Here is a 26,610-nt window from a genome sequence, read left to right as displayed (position 1 = left end):
CCTTTCCCAACTTCTTTGTCACGTGCTGCTGCCATCAAATTATAAAGTTAATGATTATTTGCAAAAAAAAAAAAAATTATCAGTTTGAACATGAAATATGTTGTCTTTGTAGCATATTCAACTGAATATGGCTTGAAAAGGATTAGCAAATCATTGTATTCCGTTTATATTTACATCTAACACCATTTCCCAACTCATATGGAAACGGGGTTTGTAGTTTGGTACTCTGACTCAGACCAAATCACTGTCTGCTATGATTGATTGGGTCTTGACATATTACTTCACGTAAGTCAATTATTACTCATCAAAATGTCGTCTGATGGGTTGAAGAACGCTTATTTTTAGGTTTTACTATCAATTTTAGCAATAATTTTGCCAAATAGAATCTAACATATCATTTTAAAGAGTGCTGTTGTCACGCACACAAAGGGGCACCGCACTGCCAACACATTTTCTCTTACATATTTGTCATTTCTGCTTCCTTTTTGCTCTATTGCAGGGGTGTCAAACTCATTAAGCCCAGGGGCCACATGAAGGAAAATCTATTGCCAAGTAAAATCTTGTCATGATAACTTAAAAATAAAGACAACTTCAGATTGTTTTCTTTGTTTAAAAATAGAACAAGCTCAATCTGAAAACATACAAATCATAATATTGTTTTTTTTTTTACACTTACATGTTGCTGTTCATAGTAGTCCACCTTCGTTTGTCGTGATTTATCATTTCTGAATAAATGAGGTGATAATGTCCATCAGTCAAATAAGTGTGAGTCTGGCAGCGTTTTAAAATGCTTTCATTGGTGTAAAATTGTAATCTATTAGAAGATGTAATAAATACTAATATCAAAATCAATTTACAGCATGTTATTAGTGTCATTTACTCGTTTTCCTCATGTGGTTTATTCTGTACATATGTAGCATCATCTACAAGAAAACCTGTGAATTTGGACTCATTTCATGAAACACACAAGAAGTTAGAAGGGGATACATGTAGTTTCAGCATATTGTTGATACATGTTGATACATGTAGTTTCAGCATATTGTTGATACATGTTGATACATGTAGTTTCAGCATATTGTTGATACATGTTGATACATGTAGTTTCAGCATATTGTTGATACATGTTGATACATGTAGTTTCAGCATATTGATGTGCGCCCAGATAATGTGGCCCCTGTCCTCTATCTTAACCGGGCACATAGCTCCGCCCCCCTCTGAAGTCATGCGCACTCCTCCGGTAAGGGATACAAAGAATTGCTATTGCGACATCCAGTGGACACATTTAGAAGAGCAGTTTCTTTCATTCAAAAATGTCTGCTAATTTTTATACTCATTTATTTATAATCATTTTTGGTGATTTAACCCCCAATTCCAAGCCTTGATGCTGAGTGCCAAGCAGGGAGGTAATGGCTCCCATTTTTAGAGTCTTTGGTATGACTCGGCCGGGGTTTGAACTCACAACCTACCCATCTCAGGGCGGACACTCTAACCACTAGGTAGTGTCAAAAATGTTTCTTATCATTTACATGCAGATGATATTCAGCTGTTATGCTCCTTCAATGACTCAGAGTTTCACTTCTTATCTGAGTTCTTGAAATGCGTATCAAAAAGCGGTTGTCCTCAAATGTCCTCCAGATAAATTCCAACAAAACGGGAACTCTGATAATTGCCCCTGATAAAAATATCCCCCGATCAAGAACTCCCTTAAGGCTCTGGGTGCATCTGGTAAAAGCAGCCTCAGAAACCTTGGGGATGGGTTGGATCAGTCCATGTCTTTGGAGGGTCACCGTCGTCAACTGACCAAAAAAACTGTTTTCATCACCTTAGAAATATTTCTAAAGTGAGATATTTGCTGTCAAAATTGGATCTGGAAGTGATCATTCACACGTTCGTTTTGTCTCGTATTGACTATTGCAATTCTCTTTTCAACAAGTCAACGCTAAAGAGACTTCAGACTGTACAAAATGCAGCTGCCAGACTTTAGACCAGTGCACCCAGAACAACCCTAATCACCCCCATTGGATCCAGTCTTCATTGGCTTCCAGTCAAATTCTGCATTGAGTTTAAGATTGTAGTCCTGACTCTCTGTGCGTTGCATGGTGGGGCCCCTCAGTACATCACTGACTTGCTATGCCCCTACTCTTCGGGGTGCAGCCTCCGGTCTTCAGGCCAGGGTCTTATAAAGAACTCATTTTAAAACCTGTGGAGACCTGGCATTCCAGGCTATAGCTCCAAGACTCTGGAACAACTTGCACCAGTCCCTCCGTGATCTTGACTCTGTTGACACTTTTAAGAAACATTTGAAAACTTCTCTTTTTAGTAAAGCTTTTAGTTAATGTACCTTCCATCCATCCATCCATCCATCCATTTCCTACCGATTGTCCCGTTCGGGGTCGAGGGGGTGCTGGAGCCTATCTCAGCTGCATTCGGGCGGAAGGCGAGGTACACCCTAGACCACCGTGCTGTCCTAATGCACCTTTTAACTATCAATTTTTATAAAAATATAAAAATATAAAATATAAAATATAAACATATAAAAATATAAAAATATAAAATATAAAAATATAAAAATATACAATTTAAAAATATACAAATATAAAATATAAAACTATTAAAATATAAAAATATAAAAATATAAAAATATAAAAATATAAAAATATAAAAATATAAAAATATAAAATACAAAAATATAAAAAGGATACAAAGTGGATTAACAATGATAGTTAATGCACCTTTTAACTATCAATTTTAATCCACTTTGTATCCTTTTTATGATGTTTCCCCTGTTGTTTTAATTGAACTGTTGTTTTACTTCACCTATGTTTTGTACAGCGCTTTGTGATTTTATCCGTGAAAAACGCTTCAAAAATAAAATGTACTTGCTTACTTAATCCGTGCGCATGTAATCCATGAATATGAATAAATATGATCACATGAATAAATGTAATGATCAGAATGAAACTCAACGTAACGAAGCAAAAGTAGTGTTTTTCTTCACAAAGTTACTCAAGAAAAAGTAAAAAGTATGTTGCAGTGAAACTACAACAAACACAGTAGGACATGTATTGATATGGCCCCGTTTGTTGCGGTTTACCTGACACATGAAAGGTGACGAATTTGGGTGGGGGTGCACTATCCACTTTAACCGCCAGATGACAGTAGAGTGTTGAATATTTAAAAATGTGTTTTGTGGCAATTGCAACGTTGACCACAGCATCAGCATCAGACCGCATTGCAAAATGATTAGCCTCACACTAGATCAGTGGTTCTTAACCTTGTTGGAGGTACCGAACCCCACCAGTTTATATGTGCATTCACCCAACCCTTCTTTAGTGAAAAATTTAAAAAAAAATGGTTTTAATTATTATTCAAGACAAGGTTATATGTTTTTTTACTGGTGCACAAAATGAACCGTTCAAAGAACAAAACCAACACAGTGCATCAACTCACAACAAATGACACACCTGCAAATCAGATGGAAAATTAGAGGAAACATTGTTTGCCGATAGGGAGAAGTTTTTATTTACAAGATGAGTCGGGTGTGTCTCGACCTCCGCGGCGGAGGCTCCACCGAACCCCTGAGGCCGACTCACCGAACCCCTAGGGTTCGATGGAACCCACGTTAAGAACCACTGCACTGGATCCATCCAGGAATGGAGCCGTATAAATCCTTGCCCTATTGTACCATTTATACAAAAGTTACTTAAGTAAATGTAAGTAAATGGTACGACCAACCTCTGCTATCATTTTTTTTTTTTTGTACGCACTTTTGTATTACATTTTTCATCTTGAGTCCTTGACAATTGAAAACAAGTAAAATAAAAATAGGATAGCATTATTTGTGTCTCCTTTCGTAGAAGAGCTCTTCAGATGGCAGGGACTTTAGTCAAGTGATTTTCTTACCATTTTCAAGGACAAAATGCTTTTTTTTTTTTATTCATTTATTTATTTTTTTCCTCGCTCGGTTGCCATTACACGCGTGTTGCCTTCTGAAATTGAGTTATATGTTTTCTAAATTGCTTTCTGGAAATTGCGATGGCACGTGTAAAAACAGCCAGATTATTATGCTTTAAGGGGGCCGTGCCAGGTTCTTATCCAGGGAGTATTAGGACCAGCCCCAAAATGTATCTGTGACCAGTATGTAATATGTATGCATGGATCGTGTCAAATACAGAGTTAACTTTTCTTGTCTTTCAATCATCCACCCTTTTCTCATTTGGTGTCTCTGTTCTGTTGTCTTGGGCAAAATATCCATCAAACAGCAATCAAGCTTTTGTGCACCGTCCGTCACTAATTATCTCCTTCGTCTCTCTCAGTCCAATTCCTTTGACAGTTCAATAAGCGGTTGGTATTCTTCAGACGTCTGTAAGGATGAAGGGAGATTTCAAACAGGGAATATATGTATATATATATATATATATATATATATATATATATATATATATATATATATATATATATATATATATATATATATATATATATATATATATATATATATATATATATATATGAAACTGCTGGGGTTCAGTACCTCCAACAAGGTTAAGAACCACTGATATATATATATATATATATATATATATATATATATATATATATATATATATATATATATATATATATATATATATATATATATATATATATATATATATATATATATATATATATATATATATATATATATATATATATATATATATATATATATATATATATATATATATGTATGTATGTATGTATATATATACCGTATTTTTCGGACTATAAGTCGCAGTTTTTTTCATAGTTTAGCGACTTATACTCAGGAGCGACTTATGTGTGAAATGATTAACACATTAGCGTAAAATATCCAATAATATTATTGATGTCATTCACGTAAGAGACTAGACGTATAAGATTTCATGGGATTTAGCGATTAGGAGTGACAGATTGTTTGGTAAACGTATAGCATGTTCTATATGTTATAGTTATTTGAATGACTCTTACCATAATATGTTACGTTAACATACCAGTTGGTTATTTATGCCTCATATAACGTACACTTATTCAGCCTGTTGTTCACTATTCTTTACACATTTTAAATTGCCTTTCAAATGTCTATTCTTGCTGTTGGCTTTTATCAAATACATTTCCCCCAAAAAATGTGATTTATACTCCAGTGCCACTTATATATGTTTTTTCCCTTCTTTATTATGGAATTTCGGCCGGTGCGACTTATACTCCGAGGCGATTTATACTCCGAAAAATACGGTATATATATATATATATATATATATATATATATATATACGTATATATATATATATATATATATATATATATATATATATATATATATATATATATATATATATATATATATATATATATATATATATATATATATATATATATATATATATATATATATATATATATATATATATATACGTATATATATATATATATATATATATACGTATATATATATACATAATATCGGTCATTAGGGGTGTCAAAAATAAATGATTTTCAGATTAATCGCAATTCTTAATTGTAACAATTTTTTATTTATTAAAAAAAAAAAAAAGTTGTGTGTTTTTATTTATTTTTTAATCCGTCCTGTCCGTCCACTCTGGCAAATCATATTGTTCATCTACATCAGGGATGTCAAACTGGTTATGGCTGCCATCAGTAACAGCAAATAATGTATGAATTTGCCTCTGGATTTCATTATTGATTATATAATTAGTTTTAAGTAGACTGTCCATTTTACAGTAAAAACTTAGCATTTACAAAATTTTACTGAAAATTATAGTGTTTTTTTATTTTTTATTTTTTATTTTTTACAACAGTGTCCCAAACACTAATCAGAGGCAGGTGAAAATAATCAGCACCCATGGCAACTGAGAAACAGGACTAAGGGGAGTCAAACTAAAACAAAACATGATCCGGGCAACGGATCATCACAGTTTTACGGACGTGAACAACTCACGATTCGATGTATCGATTCTCAATTTAACACAATTGTCGTTTCGAACTGATTCTCGCAATATATTTGGTATGAACATGATTAGAAACCTTTTGGAAACAGGTTACAGGTTAGAAAAGCTCCTCCTGGGTCCTGTCGTAGACAGAATATATGCGGAGACGGCCCATGTTAGAATAATTGTATCTAAGTTGAGTTCCCGGCGAGAAGACAAAAGCTTTCTTTGAACCGACCAAGAAGAAGGCTTGTAAAACTCCACTGTGTAGGATGGGAAGCAACATGAAGGTGTTCGGTTTATTTGATGTATTGTAATCCACAGAAATAGTTTGTGTTGACCCGAGAACTACAAAGCGGAGAGAAAGCAGGATCTGCCCAAGTTCCAGGCACCTCTTCTTTGAACTGTTTTACGACCTTTTCTTTGAACTGTTTCACAACCTTTCCTTTGAACTGTTTGTGACAAAGGCAATGGCTGTTTACGACCCCCGTCCCTTTAGAAACAGCTGTTGCCATGTAATCAGGGAAAGTCCAAATAAAAGAGGAGGCGTACAATCTTTCGTCAGGAGCGTGGGACGACACTTTACTAGGGTACAGTGTATACGTGTTTCTCCTCATTGAGCCAAATTTAATTATGTCTCTGTTTAATTCCTTGCTTCTTGTCTTGTTTAATAGATGTCATCAGTGTTTGAACCTGACAGCCCCATACTATTTTTTAAAATAAAATGCATTTGATTCTTCAAAATTGTGAATGAATTCAGATTTGAATCAAACAAGAATTAGGATTTGGATGTGAGTAAATGTTTTCAGCACCCCTATAATGAATGAATAATTGTAGGATTTACAGTAGGGAAAGGGTTCATACGGTCCCATTCTTGGGTGGATCTCGCCTGAGAGGAAGAGGGGGGGGGGTTTCATCATTTTGCAATGCAGCCTGCTGAAAATGATGGAGAGTGCCACTCTACATAGCGACCGATGCTTGCGGTCAAAGTTGGAATTGCCACAAAACACATTTCAAGATAGTCAACACTCTACAGCCATCTGGCGGCTAAAGTGGATAGTGCACCCACCACGTTTCATGTGTCAGGTAAACCGTGACGAATGGGGCCATATGAATCCCCTTCCTACTGTAAGTAATTTTTGAGACGTAAACAAGGGGTTGGATTACATCAGATCTGCTTTTTCCAACCCTTTCCAAAGTAAAATTGTAATTTTCTTCAATAACTTCAAAAAAATAATAGTTTTGACCATCACCATTTTCCAACAACGACTTTCTTCTGATTGCTGGAAATGAGGTGGACATACATACTTACATACGTACTTGTTGCTTGTGACGGGAACATTCTGTCCAAGTCCACATTGCTTTATGGCAGTGGTGTCCAAAGTACGGCCCGTAGGCCATTTGCGGCCCGCAGGTCATTTTTTGACGGCCCCACGACACATTCTAAAAATACGATAAAAAACTAAACAAAACATAAAAAGTGGTATAAAAGAGCAAACAGGTGAAATGTAACAAGAAAATGTTGCGTTGTTGACTCTAATAACATAAGTTGCCATGCAGGCTGTTTCTTTCTTTAAAAAATAATAATGAATCAAAATCAGTGTCATTATGAATTATTGACCTATTCAAGGCTCCAATTACGTCACATTAAATATTCCACTTAGAGATATTTTTTGGGGAAAATGTTGCATATTTTGTGTTTGCCATATAAAAAAACTAAGCTGTTTTTTTGTTTTTTTTTAAAGAAGGGCCGAAAACGAACAAACAAAAAACATAAACAACAATAAAACTTATAATTTACGGATAGATCTGAAGGTGATCTCGAGATTATTGTGTTAAAAGTAAAAAAAATGGTATAAATTATTTTTTAACACTATAATGAGTAGGAAGGACCCTTTTGGATCCCCAATCATTTTTCTGGTACTTTTTTTTTTTAAGTGTCATTGCTCAAAAAATAATAATTAGTTAAAATCAATATTGTTATGAGTTATTGACATTTTTAAGGCTCCAATTATTATATAATCTCAAATATTCCACTTACTATCTTACTAGGCCACCTACTCAGTGGCCCAGTGGTTAGAGTGTCCGCCCTGAGATGGGTAGGTTGTGAGTTCAAACCCCGGCCGAGTCATACCAAAGACTATAAAAATGGGAGCCATTACCTCCCTGCTTGGCACTCAGCATCAAGGGTTGGAATTGGGGGTTAAATCACCAAAAATGATTCCCGGGCGTGGCTACGCTGCTGCTCACTGCTCCCCTCACCTCCCAGGGGGTGATCAAGGGTGATGGGTCAAATGCAGAGGACAAATTTCACCACACCTAGTGTGTGTGTGACAGTCATTGCTACTTTAACTTTAACTTTTAATTTAACTTAAAATCCTTATTGGGTGAAAATATTGTATATTTTGTGTTTGTCCCATAAAAAACAGGATTTTCTTTGACAAAAAGGGCACACAACTTAAATCTTTAACAACGTTATATTGACAGATAGATTTAATGTTGATCTAGAGCAGGGGTCACCAACCTTTTTGAAAGCAAGAGCTACTTCTTGGGTAGTGATTAATGCGAAGGGCTACCAGTTTGATACACACTTCAATAAATTGCCAGAAATAGCCAATTTGCTCAATTTACCTTTAACTCTATGTTATTATTAGTAATTAATGATACTTACACTTAATTGAACGGTTTAGAAGAGGAGAAAACACGAAAAAAATGACAATTACATTTTGAAACAGTTTATCTTCAATTTCAACTCTTTAAAATTCAAAATTCAACCGAAAAAAAGAAGAGAAAAACTTAAAAAAAGAATTTATGGAACATCATTAGTCATTTTTCCTGATTAAGATTAATTTCAGAATTTTGATGACATGTTTTAAATAAATCCAATCTACACTTTGTTAGAAAATATAACAAATTGGACCAAGCTATATTTCTAACAAAGACAAATCATTATTTCTTCTAGGTTTTCTAGAACAAATTTTTTTTTAAAGAAATTCAAAAGACTTTGAAATAAGATTTAAATTTGATTCTACAGATTTTCTAGATTTGCCAGAATAATTTTTTTGAATTTTAATCATAATAAGTTTGAAGAAATAATTCACAAATATTCTTCGTCGAAAAAACAGAAGCTAAAATGAAGAATTAAATTAAAATGTATTTATTATTCTTATTATTCTTATTATTCTCAATAAAAAAAATAAATTTACTTGAACATTGATTTAAATTGTCAGGAAAGAAGAGGAAGGAATTTAAAAGTTAAAAAGGTATATGTGTTTAAAAATCCTAAAATCATTTTTAAGGTTGTATTTTTTCTCTAAAATTGTCTTTCTGAAAGTTATATGAAGCAAAGTAAAAAAAATAATGAATTTATTTAAACAAGTGAAGACCAAGTCTTTTAAATATTTTCTTGGATTTTCAAATTCTATTTGAGTTTTGTCTCTCTTAGAATTAAAAATGTCAGGCAAAGCGAGACCAGCTTGCTAGTAAATAAATACAATTTAAAAAATAGAGGCAGCTCACTGGTAAGTGCTGCTATTTGAGCTATTTTTAGAACAGGCCGGCGGGCTACTCATCTGGTCCTTACGGGCTACCTGGTGCCCGCGGGCACCGCGTTGGTGACCCCTGATCTAGAGATTTAAACCTTGAGTGATAATAATAATAATAATAATAATAATAATAATAATAATAATAATAATAAATAATTACACATTTTTAATATTTTTTTGACCATCAAGCCTGAGTGGAGGCCTAAATGTATATTTTTTATACATACATTGCATTGTTTTTTTAAATGAAAAATATCAAAATGGCCCCCGCTTGCTTTGATTTTTCAGTGTGCGGTGGAAAAAGTTTGGACACCCCTGCTTTGTGTTGTACTAGAGACAATGTCAGCACTTGGGCTAACAAAATACTGCGAACCAGCACACCAATAAACAGTGTTATAGGTCAATAGGAAGTAATAATTACAAATTGTAACCTGCACCACATCCAACTGTGTCATTTATTTCATGCCTGTTCTTTTGTTTTTCAGTGGGATACCAGGCAAGAAGTGCGGGGTCATTATCTTAACTGCCGAGGAGCTCAGCAACTGCAGGGTCAGTAAACACACACACACACACACACACACACACACACACACACACACACACACACACACACACACACACACACACACACACACACACACACACACACACACACACACACACATCCATGCACACACTTCAAACTGGGCCACCGACATTGGTATACGGCCGCAGAAAAGTTTTAATGATGGACCCAACTTGCCAAATGTGACAAATGAGCTGGAGTTTCACATGGAAATCACTTGATCAGGGCTCCAGTTGATGGAATAAATGCTCAATTTGGGCTCAATTCTCCAGAGATGTCTGCCTTAAAAAATGAAGTCCCAACTTGCACTGCAAAAAGTGAAATCTAAGTAAGATGAAATATGTCAAATAAGGGTGATATTTGCTTATTTTCTGTCTGATAAGATCATTCTTCTCACTAAGCAGATTTTATGTTAGAGTGTTTTACTTGTTTTAAGTGTTTTGCTCCTAAATGATGTCAGTAAGATATTACAGCTGAGATTTGATGACCTATATTGAGTAAAACATGCTTGAAACTAGAATATCAAGTGTTGCAAAGCTGTGTCATCAACACTCACAAGTATAAAACTGCTTTTTAAAAGTAAATAAGTAAGTAATAAATTCTTATTTCAATCATGAAATTTAAAAAAACATGACTTTGACACAATTGTGTCTCATAAATAAACTGACAGTTAATATTTAAACATTTAACATGTGACATTTCAAAACAATTTTGAACAGAAAAAGTTCATGCACATTCAGATAAATTGTTAAAAATTTGAAAAAAAGAGCTGTATTTATATATATATATATATATATATATATATATATATATATATATATATATATATATATATATATATATATATATATATATATATATATATATATATATATATAACTAGCGTTCAAAAGTTTGGGGTCACATGTAAAAGTCCTTATTTTTGAAGGAAAAGCACTGTACTTTTCAATGAAGATAACTTTAAACTAGTCTTAACTTGAAAGAAATACACTCTATACATTGCTAATGTGCTAAATGACTATTCTAGCTGCAAATGTCTGCTTTTTGGTGCAATATCTACATAGGTGTATAGAGGCCCATTTCCAGCAACTATCACTCCACTGTTCTAATGGTACAATGTGTTTGCTCATTGGCTCAGAAGGCTAATTGATGATTAGAAAAGCCTTGTGCAATCATGTTCACACATCTGAAAACACTTTAGCTCGTTACAGAAGCTACAAAACTGACCTTCCTTTGAGCAGATTGAGTTTCTGGAGCATCACATTTGTGGGCTCAATTAAACGCTCAAAATGGCCAGAAAATCCAATCCAATCCAATCCACTTTATTTATATAGCACATTTACACAACAAGAATGTTTCCAAAGTGCTGCACAGCCATGTTAAAAACAATATTAAAAACAATATTAAAAACAATATTAAAAACAATATTAAAAACAATATTATGCTACACCAATGACTGAATAAAAACAAAGAATAAATGAATAGAAAACCAATACAGAGACAATATAAAAAATAAATATGATTAAAAACGATTTTAAAGGGTAAAACCAATTAAAACTGTAAAATAGACATCAAAATGTATAACCCTAACCCTAACCACACAGGACAACAGAGGACAGAAGACCACACAACTCACGTAGTGTTAAAAGCCAAAGAATAAAAGTGGGTCTTAAGACGAGACTTAAAACAGTCCACTGTGGGAGCAGTTTGAACATGGAGGGGCAGAGTGTTCCAGAGTTTAGGGCCGACCACAGAGAAGGTCCTCCCTGTCTCCCCTGGTTTTAAGTCTGGTCCTGGGCACCATGAGCTGGAGCTGGCTCTCGGACCTCAGAGCGCGCGCAAGAGTGTACATTTGGATGAGGTCCGACATATACTGAGGTGCCAGTCCATGTAAAGCTTTAAAAACAAACAGCAAGGATTTAAAATCCATTGTAAAATGAACAGGGAGCCAGTGCAAACTCCGAAGAATTGGGGTTATATGCTGGCGTTTCCTGGCCCCTGTTAAAAGTCCTGCTGCCGCGCTCTGGACTAACTGCAACCGGGAGAGAGCTTGTTGGCTAATGGCAGCATAAAGTGCAGTGCAGTAGTCCAGGCCACTTGAAATAAAAGCATGCACCACTTGTTCAAAAAGGTTACAAGATAAAAATGGTTTTACCTTTACTAAAAGACGAAGATGATAAAAACAGGATTTTAAAACGCCATTGACTTGTTTGTCAAATTTAAAATGGCTGTCTATAGTGACGCCAAGGCTGGTGACTTTGGGACGCACATCATTTTGCAATGGTCCCAAGTCAGTGAGGGCCCGACCAAAAACTGACATTTCCGTTTTTCCCTCATTCATTATTAAAAAATTCTGGGCTAACCAAGCCTTGACATCACATAGACAGTTGAGAAGGCGTGTCAGCACATAGAGAGTTGAGAAGCCTTGACATCACATAGACAGTTGAGAAGGCGTGTCAGCACATAGACAGTTGAGAAGGCGTGTCAGCACATAGAGAGTTGAGAAGGCGTGTCAGCACATAGAGAGTTGAGAAGGCGTGTCAGCACATAGACAGTTGAGAAGGCGTGTCAGCACATAGACAGTTGAGAAGGCGTGTCAGCACATAGACAGTTGAGAAGGCGTGTCAGGGGGCCGTGGCCTTTTGAAATTGGCATATACATTTGGCAGTCATCTGCATAAAAGTGATAAGACACTCCATGTTTCTTAAAAATCTCTCCAAGAGGGAGAATGTACAAGGAAAACAGGATGGGGCCTAGAATGGATCCCTGGGGGACACCACAGTAAAGCGGAGCAGAAAAAGAGGTGGCGTCCCCCAGCCTGACAGAGAAGAAAAAGACAACTTTCATCTGAAACTCCACAGTCTATTCTTGTTCTTAGAAATGAAGGCTATTCCATGCGAGAAATTGCTAAGAAATTGAAGATATCCTACACTGGTGTGTACTCCTCCCTTCAGAGGACAGCACAAACAGGCTTTAAGCAGAGTAGAAAAAGAAGGGGGAGGCCGCGTTGCACAACTGAGCAAGAAGATAAGTACATTTGAGTGTCTAGTTTGAGAAACAGACTCCTCACAGTTCCCCAACTGGCATCTTCATGAAATAGTAGCCGCAAAACACCAGTGTCAACATCTACAGTGAAGAGGCGGCTGCGGGATTCTGGGCTTCGTGGCAGAGTGGCAAAGAAAAAGCCATTTCTGAGACTGGCCAATAAAAGAAAAAGATGAAGATGGGCCAAAGAACACAGACATTGGACAGAGGAAGACTGGACAAAAGTGTTGTGGACGGCGGATGAATCCAAGTTTGAGGTGTTTGGATCACAAAGAAGAAGGTTTGTGAGACGCAGAAGAACTGAGAAGACGCTGACGTCATCTGTTAAGCATGGTGGAGGTAATGTGATGGGTGGGAGATTTGTACAGGGTAAAAGGGATTCTGAATAAGGAAGGCTATCACTCCATTTTGCAACGCCATGCCATACCCAGTGGACAGCGCTTGATTGGAGCCAATGTCATCCTCCAAGAGGACAATGACCCAAAACACACCTCCAAATTGTGCAACAACTATTTAGAGAAGAAGCAGGCAGCCGGTATTCTATCGCTAATGGAGTGGCCAGCGCAGTCACCGGGTCTGAACCCCATTGAGCTGTTGTGGGAGCAGCTTGACCGTATGGTACGCAAGAAGTGCCCATCCAACTTGTGGGAGCTGCTTCTAGAAGCGTGGGGTGCAATTATTTCTCCAGATGACCTCAACAAATGAACGGCTAGAATGCCAAACGTCCGCAATGCTGTAATTGCTGCAAATGGAGGATTCTTTGACCAAAGCAAAGTTTGATGTCAAAAAAAAAGTCTTATTTCAAATACAAATCATTATTTCTAACCTTGTCAATGTCTTCACTCTATTTTCTATTCATTTCACAACGTATGGTGGTCAATAAGTGGCACTTTTCATGGAAAACACAAAATTGTTTGTATATAAATATATATATATATATATATATATATATATATATATATATATATATATATATATATATATATATATATATATATATATATATATATATATATATATATATATATATATATATATATATATATATATATATATACTATATTCCTTGCTCACTAATTGACTGAAAGAGCACACACTTGGCGCGATGATGTCATGTAATCGATGGGAAAATGCATTTTTAGTAGGGATGTCCGATAATGGCTTTTTGCCGATATCCGATATTCCGATATTGTCCAACTCTTTAATTACCGATACCGATATCAACCGATATATGCAGTCGTGGAATTAACACATTATTATGCCTAATTTGGACAACCAGGTATGGTGAAGATAAGGTACTTTTTTTAAAAATTAGTAAAATAAGATAAATAAATTAAAAACATTTTCTTGAATAAAAAAGAAAGTAAAACAATATAAAAACAGTTACCTAGAAACTAGTAATGAATGAAAATGAGTAAAATGAAGTGTTAAAGGTTAGTACTATTAGTGGAGCAGCAGCACGCACAATCATGTGTGCTTACGGACTGTATCCCTTGCAGACTGTATTGATATATATTGATATATAATGTAGGAAGCAGAATATTAATAACAGAAAGAAACAACACTTTTGTGTGAATGAGTGTAAATGGGGGAGGGAGGTTTTTTGGCTTGGTGCACTAATTGTAAGTGTATCTTGTGTTTTTTATGTTGATATAATAAAAAAAATTAAAATAAAAAACAAACAAAACAACGATACCGATTATAAAAAACCGATACCGATAATTTCCGATATTACATTTTAACGCACATATCAGCCGATAATATCAGCAGGCCGATATTATCGGACATCTCTAATTTTTAGACAATATGATTTGCCTGAGCGTTGCCTTTTTGCCTTTCCATTAAGAACAATAAACTAGTTTTTAGTGTAAGTTTGCTGGTTTCAAAGAAATGTAATATCATTATGTCAAGATAATGGCACTAGCATTTACTTATTTAAGAATATTTTTCAACATATTGAGCAAAAAGGTCTCATATTTGTTTTTGCTACCAAGAAAAGTGCACTTGTTATTAGTGAGAATATACTTATTTGAAGTTGGGGTTCATTGAGGTTAGCTAATTTGACTTGTTTTGGAAAGTCTTGGCAAGCCAAATGTTCTTCTTCTATTGGCAGATCATTTTGCTTAGTTCAAGTAAAATACCCCTCATTTTTGTATTGTTTTTCCTTGTTTTTGAACACTGACTTTTTGCAGTGTGGTTCCCGACATGTGTGCTCTTCATCCAAGCGCTCAACAAGTCAAAACCAGCCATTTTCTGTGTGCCTTCAGCACGTTTACATGCACCCAAAACTAAATAATTATTGCTTGGTTTTTGGTTAAAACCAGCTTAGACCTTTTTAAATGGTAAATGTGTTATACTTGCATAGCTCTTTTCTACCTTCAAGGTACTGTCAGATTAATTGTATCTAAGTTATCACAAAACTTTGTGTATCAACGTGTTCCCGGCGAGCAGACAAAAGCTGTCTTTGATCCTACCAAGAAGAAGGCTTGTAAAACTCCACTGTGTAGGATGGGAAGCAACATGAAGGTGTTCTGTTTCTTTGATGTATTGTAATCCACAGAAATATTTTATCTTGACCCGAGAGCTACAAAGCGGAGACAAAGCAGGACCTGACTCCCCTCCAGGGACCTTTTTTTTTAACTGTTTTACGACCTTTTCTTTGAACTGTTTTGTACTCAAATGCGATGGCTGTTTACGACCCCCCTCCCTTTGAAACAGCTGTTGCCATGTAATCAGGGAAAGTCCAAATAAGCGTGGAACACTGTGGAAGGGTACAGGTGTACGCGTTTCTCCTCATTGAGCCACATGTAATTCTGTCTCTGTTTAATTCCTTGCTTCTTGTCTTGTTTAATAGATGTCATCAGTGTTTGAACCTGACATTACTCAAAGCGCTTTTGACACTATTACCACATTCACACAAACAAATTCACACATGGCACGGTCGGGAGAGTGAACTAGCCAGCAACCTGAGGTTTCCTGGTTCGATCCCCACCTTCCACCAACCAAGTCACGTCCGTTGTGTCCCCAGGAAGGGTCGGTTAACGCAGTGTTTTTTCAACTTTTTTTGAGCCGAGGCGCATTTTTTTAATTGAAAAAGTCCAGAGGCACACCACCAGCAGAAATCATTAAGACATGGAACTCAGTAGACAGTAAAAAGTTGTTGTCGCAATTGTTAGATATGACTTTAAAGCATAACCAAGCATGCATCACAGTAGCTCTTGTCTCAAAGTAGGTGTACTGTCACCACCTGTCACATCACATTCTGACTTATTTGGACTTTTTTGCTGTTTTCCTGTGTGTAGTGTTGTAGTTCTTGTCTTGCGCTCCTATTTTGGTGGCTTTTCCCGTTGCAGTTTCATGTCTTCCTTTGAGCGCCATTCCCCCCGCACCTGCTTTGTTTTGGCAATCAAGAACATTTAAGTTGTTGCCATCTTTTTTTGTGCGGACATTGTTGTCATGTCATGTACGGATGTACTTTGTGGACGCCGTCTCTGCTCCACACGCTGTAAGTTTTTGCTGTCGTCCAGAATTTTCTGTTTTTGTTTACTTTGTAGCCAGTTCAGTTTTAGTTTCGTTCTACATAACTTTCCCTAAGCTTTAATGCATTTTCTTAGGGGCACTCACCTTTTGTTTATTTTTGGTTTAAGCATTAGACACCTTTTTACCTGCACCCTGCCTCCCGCTGTTGCCTGCCATTGTGATCACGACAAACCATCGTAGTCTCTACAAAGCAATTAGCAATTTTTGACTGTTACCCCCTACCTTTTCAAACAATGGACTATTCCATTTTACTGCAGACTTAATTCAGGAAAACGTAATGTTTCTTATGCCTACAAAAAAAAATTATATAATAATAATAATTAAAAAAAAAAATTAAAAAAAAAATATATATATATATATATATATATATATATATATATATATATATAGTTTTTATTTTTTTAAATAGCACCTAAATATTCATACTATTTTAGTGTGTGCATGGTACAATAACTGTTTAAACTCATTCAAGGATACCATGAAAGTAATAACCGTGATATTAATTTTCATTTTGTTACATCCCTAGACATGACGCCCAAGCACATGGGAAGAAACATATCAAAATTGTGTTTCAACACCAAAAGTGTTTGTATTCAAAATTGAATTATAATAATAACTAGGGATGTCCGATAATGGCTTTTTGCCGATATCCGATAGTCCGATATTGTCCAACTCTTTAATTACCGATACCGATATCAACCGATACCGATATCAACCGATATATGCAGTCGTGGAATTAACACATTATTATGCCTAATTTGGACAACCAGGTGTGGTGAAGATAAGGTACTTTTAAAAAAAATTAGTAAAATAAGATAAATAAATTAAAAACATTTTCTTGAATAAAAAAGAAAGTACAACAATATAAAAACAGTTACATAGAAACTAGTAATGAATGAAAATGAGTAAAAGTAACTGTTAAAGGTTAGTACTATTAGTGGAGCAGCAGCACGCACAATCATGTGTGCTTACGGACTGTATCCCTTGCAGACTGTATTGATATATATTGATATATAATGTAGGAAGCAGAATATTAATAACAGAAAGAAACAACCCTTTTGTGTGAATGAGTGTAAATGGGGGAGGGAGGTTTTTTGGCTTGGTGCACTAATTGTAAGTGTATCTTGTGTTTTTTATGTGGATTTAATAATAAAAATAAATAAATAAAACAAACAAAAAAAAAAAAAACGATACCGATAATAAAAAAACCGATACCGATAATTTCCGATATTACATTTTAACGCATATATCGGCCGATAATATCGGCAGGCCGATATTATCGGACATCTCTAATAATAACTTAATAATAATTTTAATAATAATAGATTTTATTTGTAAAAAGCACTTGACATTGAGTAAACAACCTCAAAGTGCTACAGTGTATAAAAAAAATACAAATAAAAAATAAATAAAATAAAATAAACAATTATTATTTACTTATATGTTATCAAATAGTGGAAGTAAGCCAACACATCATTTAAACACACATTGGAATATTACAGGACGTTTATACAAAACCCAAAAAGCAGTGAAGTTGGCACGTTGTGTAAATGGTCAATAAAAACAGAATACAATGATTTTCAAATCCTTTTCAACTTATATTCACTTGAATAAACTGCAAAGACAAGATATTTAATGTTCCAACTGAGAAAATGTTGGTTTTCAGCCTTGCCGCTTACGTGCAGTGATTTCTCCAGATTCTCTGAACCTTTTGACGAAAGTACAGACCGCAGATGGTGAAATCCCTAAACTCCTTGCAAAAGCTGCTTGAGAAATGTTGTTCTTAAACTGTCGGACAATTTGCTCAGGCATTTGTTGACAAAGTGGTGACCCTCGCCCCATCCTTGTTTGTGAATGACTGAGCATTTCATGGAATCTACTTTTATACCCAATCATGGCACCCACCTGTTCCCAATTTGCCTGTTCACCTGTGCACTGCAAAAAGTCAGTGTTCAAAAACAAGAAAAAAAAATACAAAAAATGAGAGGTATTTTATAAACTCAAACTCTATTTTATTTGAACTAAGCAAAATTATCTGCCAATAGAACAAGAACATTTAGCTTGTCAAGACTTTCCGAGACAAGTAAAATTAGCTAACCTCAATGAACCCCAAAATAGCTTCAAATAAGTATATTCTATATTATAGAGACCTTTTTGCTCAATATGTTGAAAATTTTTCTTAAATTAAGTAAATGTTAGTGCCATTATCTTGACATAATGATATGCGCTCGGCATCATGATTTTTTTTTCATGCTTGAAGTAAGAAATGATGACTTTAAAAAAGTAGTTTTCTACTTGTGAGTGTTGATGACACAGCTTTGCAACACTTGATATTCTAGTTTCAAGCATGTTTGACTCAATATAGCTCATCAAATCTCAGCTGTAATATCTTACTGACATCATTTAGGACAAACACACTTAAAACAAGTTGTTAGAATAATTGTTTCTAAATTATCACAAAAACTTAATGTCACATTGAGGGTCTGGTGAGAAGACAAAAGCCGTCTTTGAAACCTACCAAGAGTAAGGCTCGTAAAACTCCAGTGTGTAGGGGGGAAGCAAGATGAAGGTGTTCCTCTGTTCTTTCATGTATTGTAATCAACAGAAAGATATTGTTCCAACCCAAGGACTTCAAAGCGGAGAGAAGACAGGATCTGCCCAATTTCCAGACGACCTCTTTTTGAACCTCCTTTTTGAACCGGTTCACGATTGTCTTTTTGAACTATTTTATGGACCTCTTTTAGAACTATTTTCCGAACTCTTTTTGAACTGACCTTTTCTGTGAACTATTTACGACCTTTTTTGTGAACTTTTTGCGACCTTTGTCCTTCGGAAACAGCGGTGGCCATGTGGTCGGGGAGGGTCCAAAATAAAAGAAGGAGGCGTGCAATCTTTTGGCAGAGCGTGCTGAGATAGTGTGCAAGGGTACAGTGTACAGACGACTCTCCTCAATATTGAGTCCAAATTTAATTCTGTCTCTGTTTAATTCTTTGCCTCTTGTCTTGTTTAATAGATGTCATGAGTGTTTGAACCTGACACAAGTAAAACACTCCAACATAAAATCTGCTTAGTGAGAAAAATTATCTTATCAGACAGAAAATAAGCAAAAATCACCCTTATTTGAGATATATTTAATATTACTTAGATTTCAGTTTTTGCAGTGTGGGATGTTCCAAATAAGTTTTTGATGAGCATTCCTCAACGTTCTCAGTCTTTTTTTGCCACTTTTGCCAGCTTTTTTGAAACATGTCGCAGGCGTCAAATTCCAAATGAGCTAATGTTTGCAAAAAATAACAGTTTGAACGTTAAATATCTTGTCTTTGCAGTCTATTCAATTGAATATAAGTTGAAAAGGATTTGCAAATCATTGTATTCTGTTCTTATGTACCATTTACACAACGTGACAACTTCACTGCTTTTGGGTTTTGTAGAAACTTAGACCTCTTTTCCTGTCATTTTTTTTTTTTTTTGGTCATGTTCGTGCTTGAACGCCCCTCAGGGAGCCAGAATTGACCCACAAAACCGTTTAGTAAAAGCGTGTGCTGCGTGTAGCATGTAGACACCCCGCGATGCCTTGCCACTGGAGGCGATGAATAAAAGGTTTCATCAAGGACACACATCGAGTCGAGTCCTTCCACTGAACCATCCCGAGCATCGCAAAGCAGCCGCGGTAAAAAAAAAAGGGAGCGTCTTATTAATGGCTGTAACCACCCTTACATATGTATAAGGCTATTCCCATTCCTCCCTGACTGCATTAAAGACAGCCTATCCTAATAAAATGTATACTTTAGGTGAAACACTGGATAGGAATCACAATGTGAATATATGCAGCCATTATTGAGATGAGCTGCGACCGGAGGCTCGGCAATCTGCATGGCGATTATGCAGTTTTTAACCGTGAGAATTTCTTTGTATTCAGACTGAGCGTTGGAGTTCTGGTATTTGATGCGATTACTTTGTCGCGCGACACGGCAGGTTGTTGCCTTTGTGTCGTCGGCGATTACACATCCTTTCAGCAATCCACATGTGTCTTCTCTCCTTGCAGGATATTGCCACCATGCAGCTGTGCGCCAACAAGCTGGATAAGAAGGACTTTTTTGGCAAATCAGACCCCTTCTTGGTGTTCTACCGCAGCAACGAGGACGGAACGTGAGTCTGAGAAGGCTACGCAAATATGTGGGTTAGCGGTTAGGTTTGGGTTCTTATCACTGTTGGGTTAGTTACTGAAAACTACAGTTACTAGTTACTTTATTTCAAAAGTAACTCAGTTACTTACACCAAAAAGTAATGCGTTACTGTGAAAAGTAACTACCGTATTTTCCGCACCGGATTATAAGGCGCACCTTCAATCAATCAATCAATCAATCAATGTTTATTTATATAGCCCTAAATCACAAAAGTCTCAAAGGGCTGCACAAGCCACAACGACGTCCTCGGCACAGAGCCCACACAAGGGACGTCGATGTGAATGACAACGAGAAACCTTGGGGAGGATCGCATATGTGGATAACCCCCCCCTCTAAGTACAGTCCCTAGTGGATCCAACATAACAGTGAGAGTCCAGTCCATAGTGGGGCCAGCAGGAGACCATCCCGAGCGGAGACAGGTCAGTAGCGCAGAGACGGCGAGCAGTCCACCCCGGGTCTCAGCTCTGGACAGCCAGCACCTCATCCATGGTCACCGGAACCGGAATAACCCAGCGAGGGGGCGGAGGACAAAAGAAAACGGCAGATCAACTGGTCTAAAAAGGGAGTCTATTTAAAGGCTAGAGTATACAAATGAGTTTTAAGATGGGACTTAAATGCTTCTACTGAGGTAGCATCTCTAACTGTTACCGGGAGGGCATTCCAGAGTACTGGAGCCTGAATAGAAAACGCTCTATAGCCCGCAGACTTTTTTTGGGCTCCTGGAATCACTAATAAGCCGGAGTTCTTTGAACGCAGATTTCTTGCCGGGACATATGGTACAATACAATCGGCAAGATAGGATGGAGCTAGACCGTGTAGTATTTCATACGTAAGTAGTAAAACCTTAAAGTCGCATCTTAGGTGCACAGGAAGCCAGTGCAGGTGAGCCAGTATAGGTATATATAAATGTATATACAGTATAGGTATATATAAAGGTACAGTATATACAGTATAGGCGTAATATGATCAAACTTTCTTGTTCTTGTCAAAAGTCTAGCAGCCGCATTTTGTACCAACTGTAATCTTTTAATGCTAGACATAGGGAGACCCGAAAATAATACGTTACAGTAATCGAGACGAATGAATGGCCTATTTTAAAACTTTGTTCATATATAAGGCGCACCGCATTATAAGGCGCATAGAATAGACGCTACAGTAGAGGCTGGGGTTACGTTATACACCCCGTAGTTGCGAGAGCTGTTATGGCTCAATATTGGTCCATATATCAGGCGCACTGTCAGCTTTTGAGAAAATTGGAGGTTTTTAGGTGCGCCTTATAGTGCGGAAAACACGGTATTTAGTTACTTATATATATATTTTATTTTTTTATTTTTTTTAAGGCCCCCTTTAATGCCCTTTTAGCCTTCATTCCAGTACTGTTATTGCCAGGGGCGCCAAAAAGGGGGGGGGGGGGGGTAAATGAGACGGATTCTAGGGGCCCATGATGGAGGGGGGCCCAGAGAGGCCCCTAATGATGATGAAATTATAATGTTGCCGCTGTGTTGGGGGCCCTGTAAAGATTCTTTTCATGGGGCCCAAAATCCTTAGCGGGGCCCCTGGTTATTGCACTGGAGAATAATACAATCTGTTGATCAACTTGACATGCTTTTGCATCACTGAACTCTGCTAAGCAATGTGGTCTACATACAACACACAATCAATGTGCTCTACATACAACACACAAACAATGTGGTCTACATACAACACACAAACAATGTGCTCTACATACAACACACAAACAATGTGCTCTACATACAACACACAAACAATGTGCTCTACATACAACACACAAACAATGTGCTCTACATACAACACACAAACAATGTGGTCTACATACAACACACAAACAATGTGCTCTACATACAACACACAAACAATGTGGTCTACATACAACACACAAACAATGTGGTCTACATACAACACACAAACAATGTGCTCTACATACAACACACAAACAATGTGGTCTACATACAACACACAAACAATGTGCTCTACATACAACACACAAACAATGTGCTCTACATACAACACACAAACAATGTGCTCTACATACAACACACAAACAATGTGGTCTACATACAACACACAAACAATGTGCTCTACATACAAAACACAAACAATGTGGTCTACATACAACACACAAACAATGTGCTCTACATACAACACACAAACAATGTGGTCTACATACAACACACAAACAATGTGCTCTACATACAACACACAAACAATGTGGTCTACATACAACACACAAACAATGTGGTCTACATACAACACACAAACAATGTGGTCTACATACAACACACAAACAATGTGGTCTACATACAACACACAAACAATGTGCTCTACATACAACACACAAACAATGTGCTCTACATACAACACACAAAGACAAAGATATGTTTCAAAGGGCCAATTTGTTTCAGGCCAGAACAAATTGACAAAACTATTTGAAATAGCTGCAACATAACATACATAAGTAACAAACAGCATAATAACAACATAGCTGTAAAGCAAGGAAGGCACACACTACATACACAAAGCCTAACCAGGTGTTTTTTTTCTCTCAAGGAATTGTGAAATAAAATCATGTCTGAAGCCCAGAACACTCTACACATTTCCCCAGTTTTAGTTTAGAGATAAGGAAAGATTGGCCTGGCCCACTAGGATCCCTCTTTATGTTTGTGAACTTTATAGTCTATACATTTAGAGTGATGTGATAGTCAAACACTCTAGAAGTCTAGAATGAAAGAGTAACAGTATATAAGAGAATTGACAGAGTGTGTGTACCTTCAGTGCGCAGTGCCTCGTTAAAATCCAGCCGCTGTTGCTGAGGAGGTAAAGTGTCTCTCTCTTTACTAGCTTCGTCGAAGCATGTTGTTTTTGTAGCTGTTTCAGCAGATTTGAATTGCTAGGATAGGACCTTTGATCCAAGACACAACTTACATTTAACTAAAATGTTCTTTTCTTTGTGGTCGACAAAAGGAAAGTAGTGAGAATATCTCCATGTTAAGAAACTCGGCTTCGGGCTTCGCCATGTCTTGTTAGTAAACACAGACACGCCCCCTCCCACACACACACACACACACACACACACACACACACACACACACACACACATACACACAGGCAGCGCGCGGCGCGCCTCTTCCTTGTCGCCTCTTCCGCAGCGCTCCAATAAAACACACTCAGATCTTCTCAGTTTCTAAAACGTAAAATAACGCGGTAACGCATCATGTAGTAACGGTAACTGAGTTACTGAATATAAAAAATAACGTGTTAGATTACTATTTACAGCCGAAAGTAACAGCGTTACAGTAACGTGTTACTTTTGTAATGCGTTAGTCCCAACACTGGTTATTATGTCCCTTGTTTATCACGGCCAGTTGGCTTCAGGCCTCACCGTAAAGTTTATTTCCGCAAAGTGAGATCAGTATTAACAAATTTGATATTTTCCGACAGCCAAAACTTTCTAAATGTTTTTTTAAACATAATTCAAGCCCCCTAAACATGAAACGCCACAAAACATGGTTCAAAGCAGTGCTAACCATCTCAGAAAACACTTCAAGTGCCACCATGATGACTAACATTAAAATACAGTACTGTAGTAGGCCTAAGTATTCACTAAAAACCTAGGCAGAGGTTTTATTTGAAAAGTATATTTGATATTTTTGGCCACTGTAACATTACACACAGTTCAAATATAGGGAAATAAAACACTGTACTTTAACCAAGTGATTAATTGGCGTACCACTAGGTGGAGCCCGCGTACCACTAGTCATATACGTGCCACAGTTTGAGAATCGCTGGTTTAAAGTTAAGCTTTGATTGACTGATTGATTGAGACTTGTATTAGTAGATTGCACAGTACAGTACATATTCCGTACAATTGACCACTAAATGGTAACACCCCAATAAGTTTTTCAACTTGTTTGAGTCGGGGTCCACGTTAATCAATTCATGGTACAAATATATACTATCAGCATAATACAGTCAAATAAATACTATCAGCATAATACTGTGGCTTATATGTTATTGTGTTGTGGCTTTTGCGATCGTGCTGTAGCTGAAAGTGTGTGTGTTGTAATTAAGGTTGCAAAGGGGTGGAAAGTTTCCGGTAAATTTCCGGAACCTTTGCAGAAATTTACCACGGGAAGTCTTTAAAAATATTTTACTGATGGACAAATAAATAGAAATAGGCAAGATGAATAAATGAACAGTCAATCAGCATGCTAAATCAAACTATAAGCTACATTCTTGTATGACAACAGACTGGCTAGCAGAACAGAAGGCAGAGGAAACTACACCTTTTGATTTAGTATTTGCTAGTTGAACTTTACACATCACAAAAAAGGTAAATTCGGATCCCTAACGTTGTTAGCATAAATGAATGGGATTTAACATAGAGAAAATTAGCATCACGGCTAACGGAGATATATTTTCGGTTCATTATGAGACTGTGGTGATACATAAACCTAGCTAGCTAGAGATATTGGACCCAAAATCATTGAACAAGTACAGGAACAGCTAGCTAGCTTGAGTGGAAGTCTGCTGGAGTAGTCTACAGTCATACAGTAACAAGCAATTACACCTCTATTACACTTAAATACCATAGATCAAATATGTTTACCCCATCAACACTTACCTGACTGGATGAAGTCCTTGGGCTCAAATACTAGTGTGGCCTCAATAGCCCTGCTGTGGTGTGTTGCATGCTGGGAATTATCTGTGCATGTGATGGAAGAATGCACTGCACATGTGATGGAGGAATGCACAGTGCAGGGTTGAAATTCTACTGAATTTGCATTAAATGAGGTTGTTTTAGCCAATAATCATGCTGCAAGATCTAGCATGTTGCATTCAATGTTTATTCCCATTAATTCCCGTTAGTTCCCATGGAAAGTTTACAACTTTGAATATTCCCGGAATTTTGCAACCCTAGTTGTAATTAATAATATTGTCTTGTGGCGTTGGCATTAGGTATCCGCCATTTTTGTTTGGATGACGCCACAGACTGGCAAAGTGCCAGCCTTCATATAAAGTCTGCCGTTCTTAAATCCCAGGTGTTGTTTTTCCTAGTATTGATATATTGTCTTTTAAATCAATGTTGGATCGCTACCTATCTTCTGGAAGGCCAACTTGCCAAGGACTGATCAATATACTTGAAATTTAGGAATATAAATGGATCAATCGATACAACCCTAGTCACCAATGTGGAGATGTGTTATTGATGAGGTGCTTCAACAAGTCGGTTATCTTGATTGTCGCAATAGCCTCAAGATTATCCACCGTGTTGTTGTTAGCAGTGTTAGCCTTTAACCTGGATTTCAGGCCAAAATATGTAAAATATGCTTTAATTCTATTTTTTTACTTAATATGTTAAACTGCAATCTTTGAAGCCGCAATATACGAAGTGAGATCTGGCGAGGTAGGACTGTAAAGGGAATTATAAGTAACTTTTTTTCAGCCAGTAGGCGTCATCAGAGAATTCCGAGGCATTGTGGAAACACGAGTTTATGAATGAGCATGAGTCTGGATCACCAACAAGTGTGCTGTAAGTCTTGAAGAACTCATTAGGGATGACCCAGTTAAACCTTGTTAGATTGCAGATAGACCGTCAATAAAAGCTTACAGTCAGTGAATACATCCATCGCTACAAGAGGAAGCGTGTCCTCAAGGAACCTTGCCAGCCTTAAGGAAGACAGTCACCATCTCTATGCAGGTCTACGCTCCATCACAAGCATCAAAGCACTCCACTGCTT

At 36.7% G+C, this 26,610-nt stretch overlaps 1 protein-coding gene across 1 annotated transcript in view; it reads left to right on the top strand.

The window, feature by feature from the left end:
- LOC133654328 (copine-9-like) overlaps window positions 1–26,610 on the top strand; it is a 249,625-nt gene that overhangs the window by 155,301 nt on the left and 67,714 nt on the right. Inside the window, exons 8-9 of the mRNA XM_062054640.1 lie at window positions 10,000–10,063; window positions 20,710–20,813. Coding sequence (XP_061910624.1) covers window positions 10,000–10,063; window positions 20,710–20,813 — 168 coding nt within the window. The remainder of the gene's footprint in view (window positions 1–9,999; window positions 10,064–20,709; window positions 20,814–26,610) is intronic.

The sequence above is a fragment of the Entelurus aequoreus genome, linkage group LG07, assembly GCF_033978785.1.
Source record: "Entelurus aequoreus isolate RoL-2023_Sb linkage group LG07, RoL_Eaeq_v1.1, whole genome shotgun sequence".
Lineage (NCBI taxonomy): Eukaryota > Metazoa > Chordata > Actinopteri > Syngnathiformes > Syngnathidae > Entelurus > Entelurus aequoreus.
This window is presented reverse-complemented; position numbering and strand designations above follow the sequence as displayed.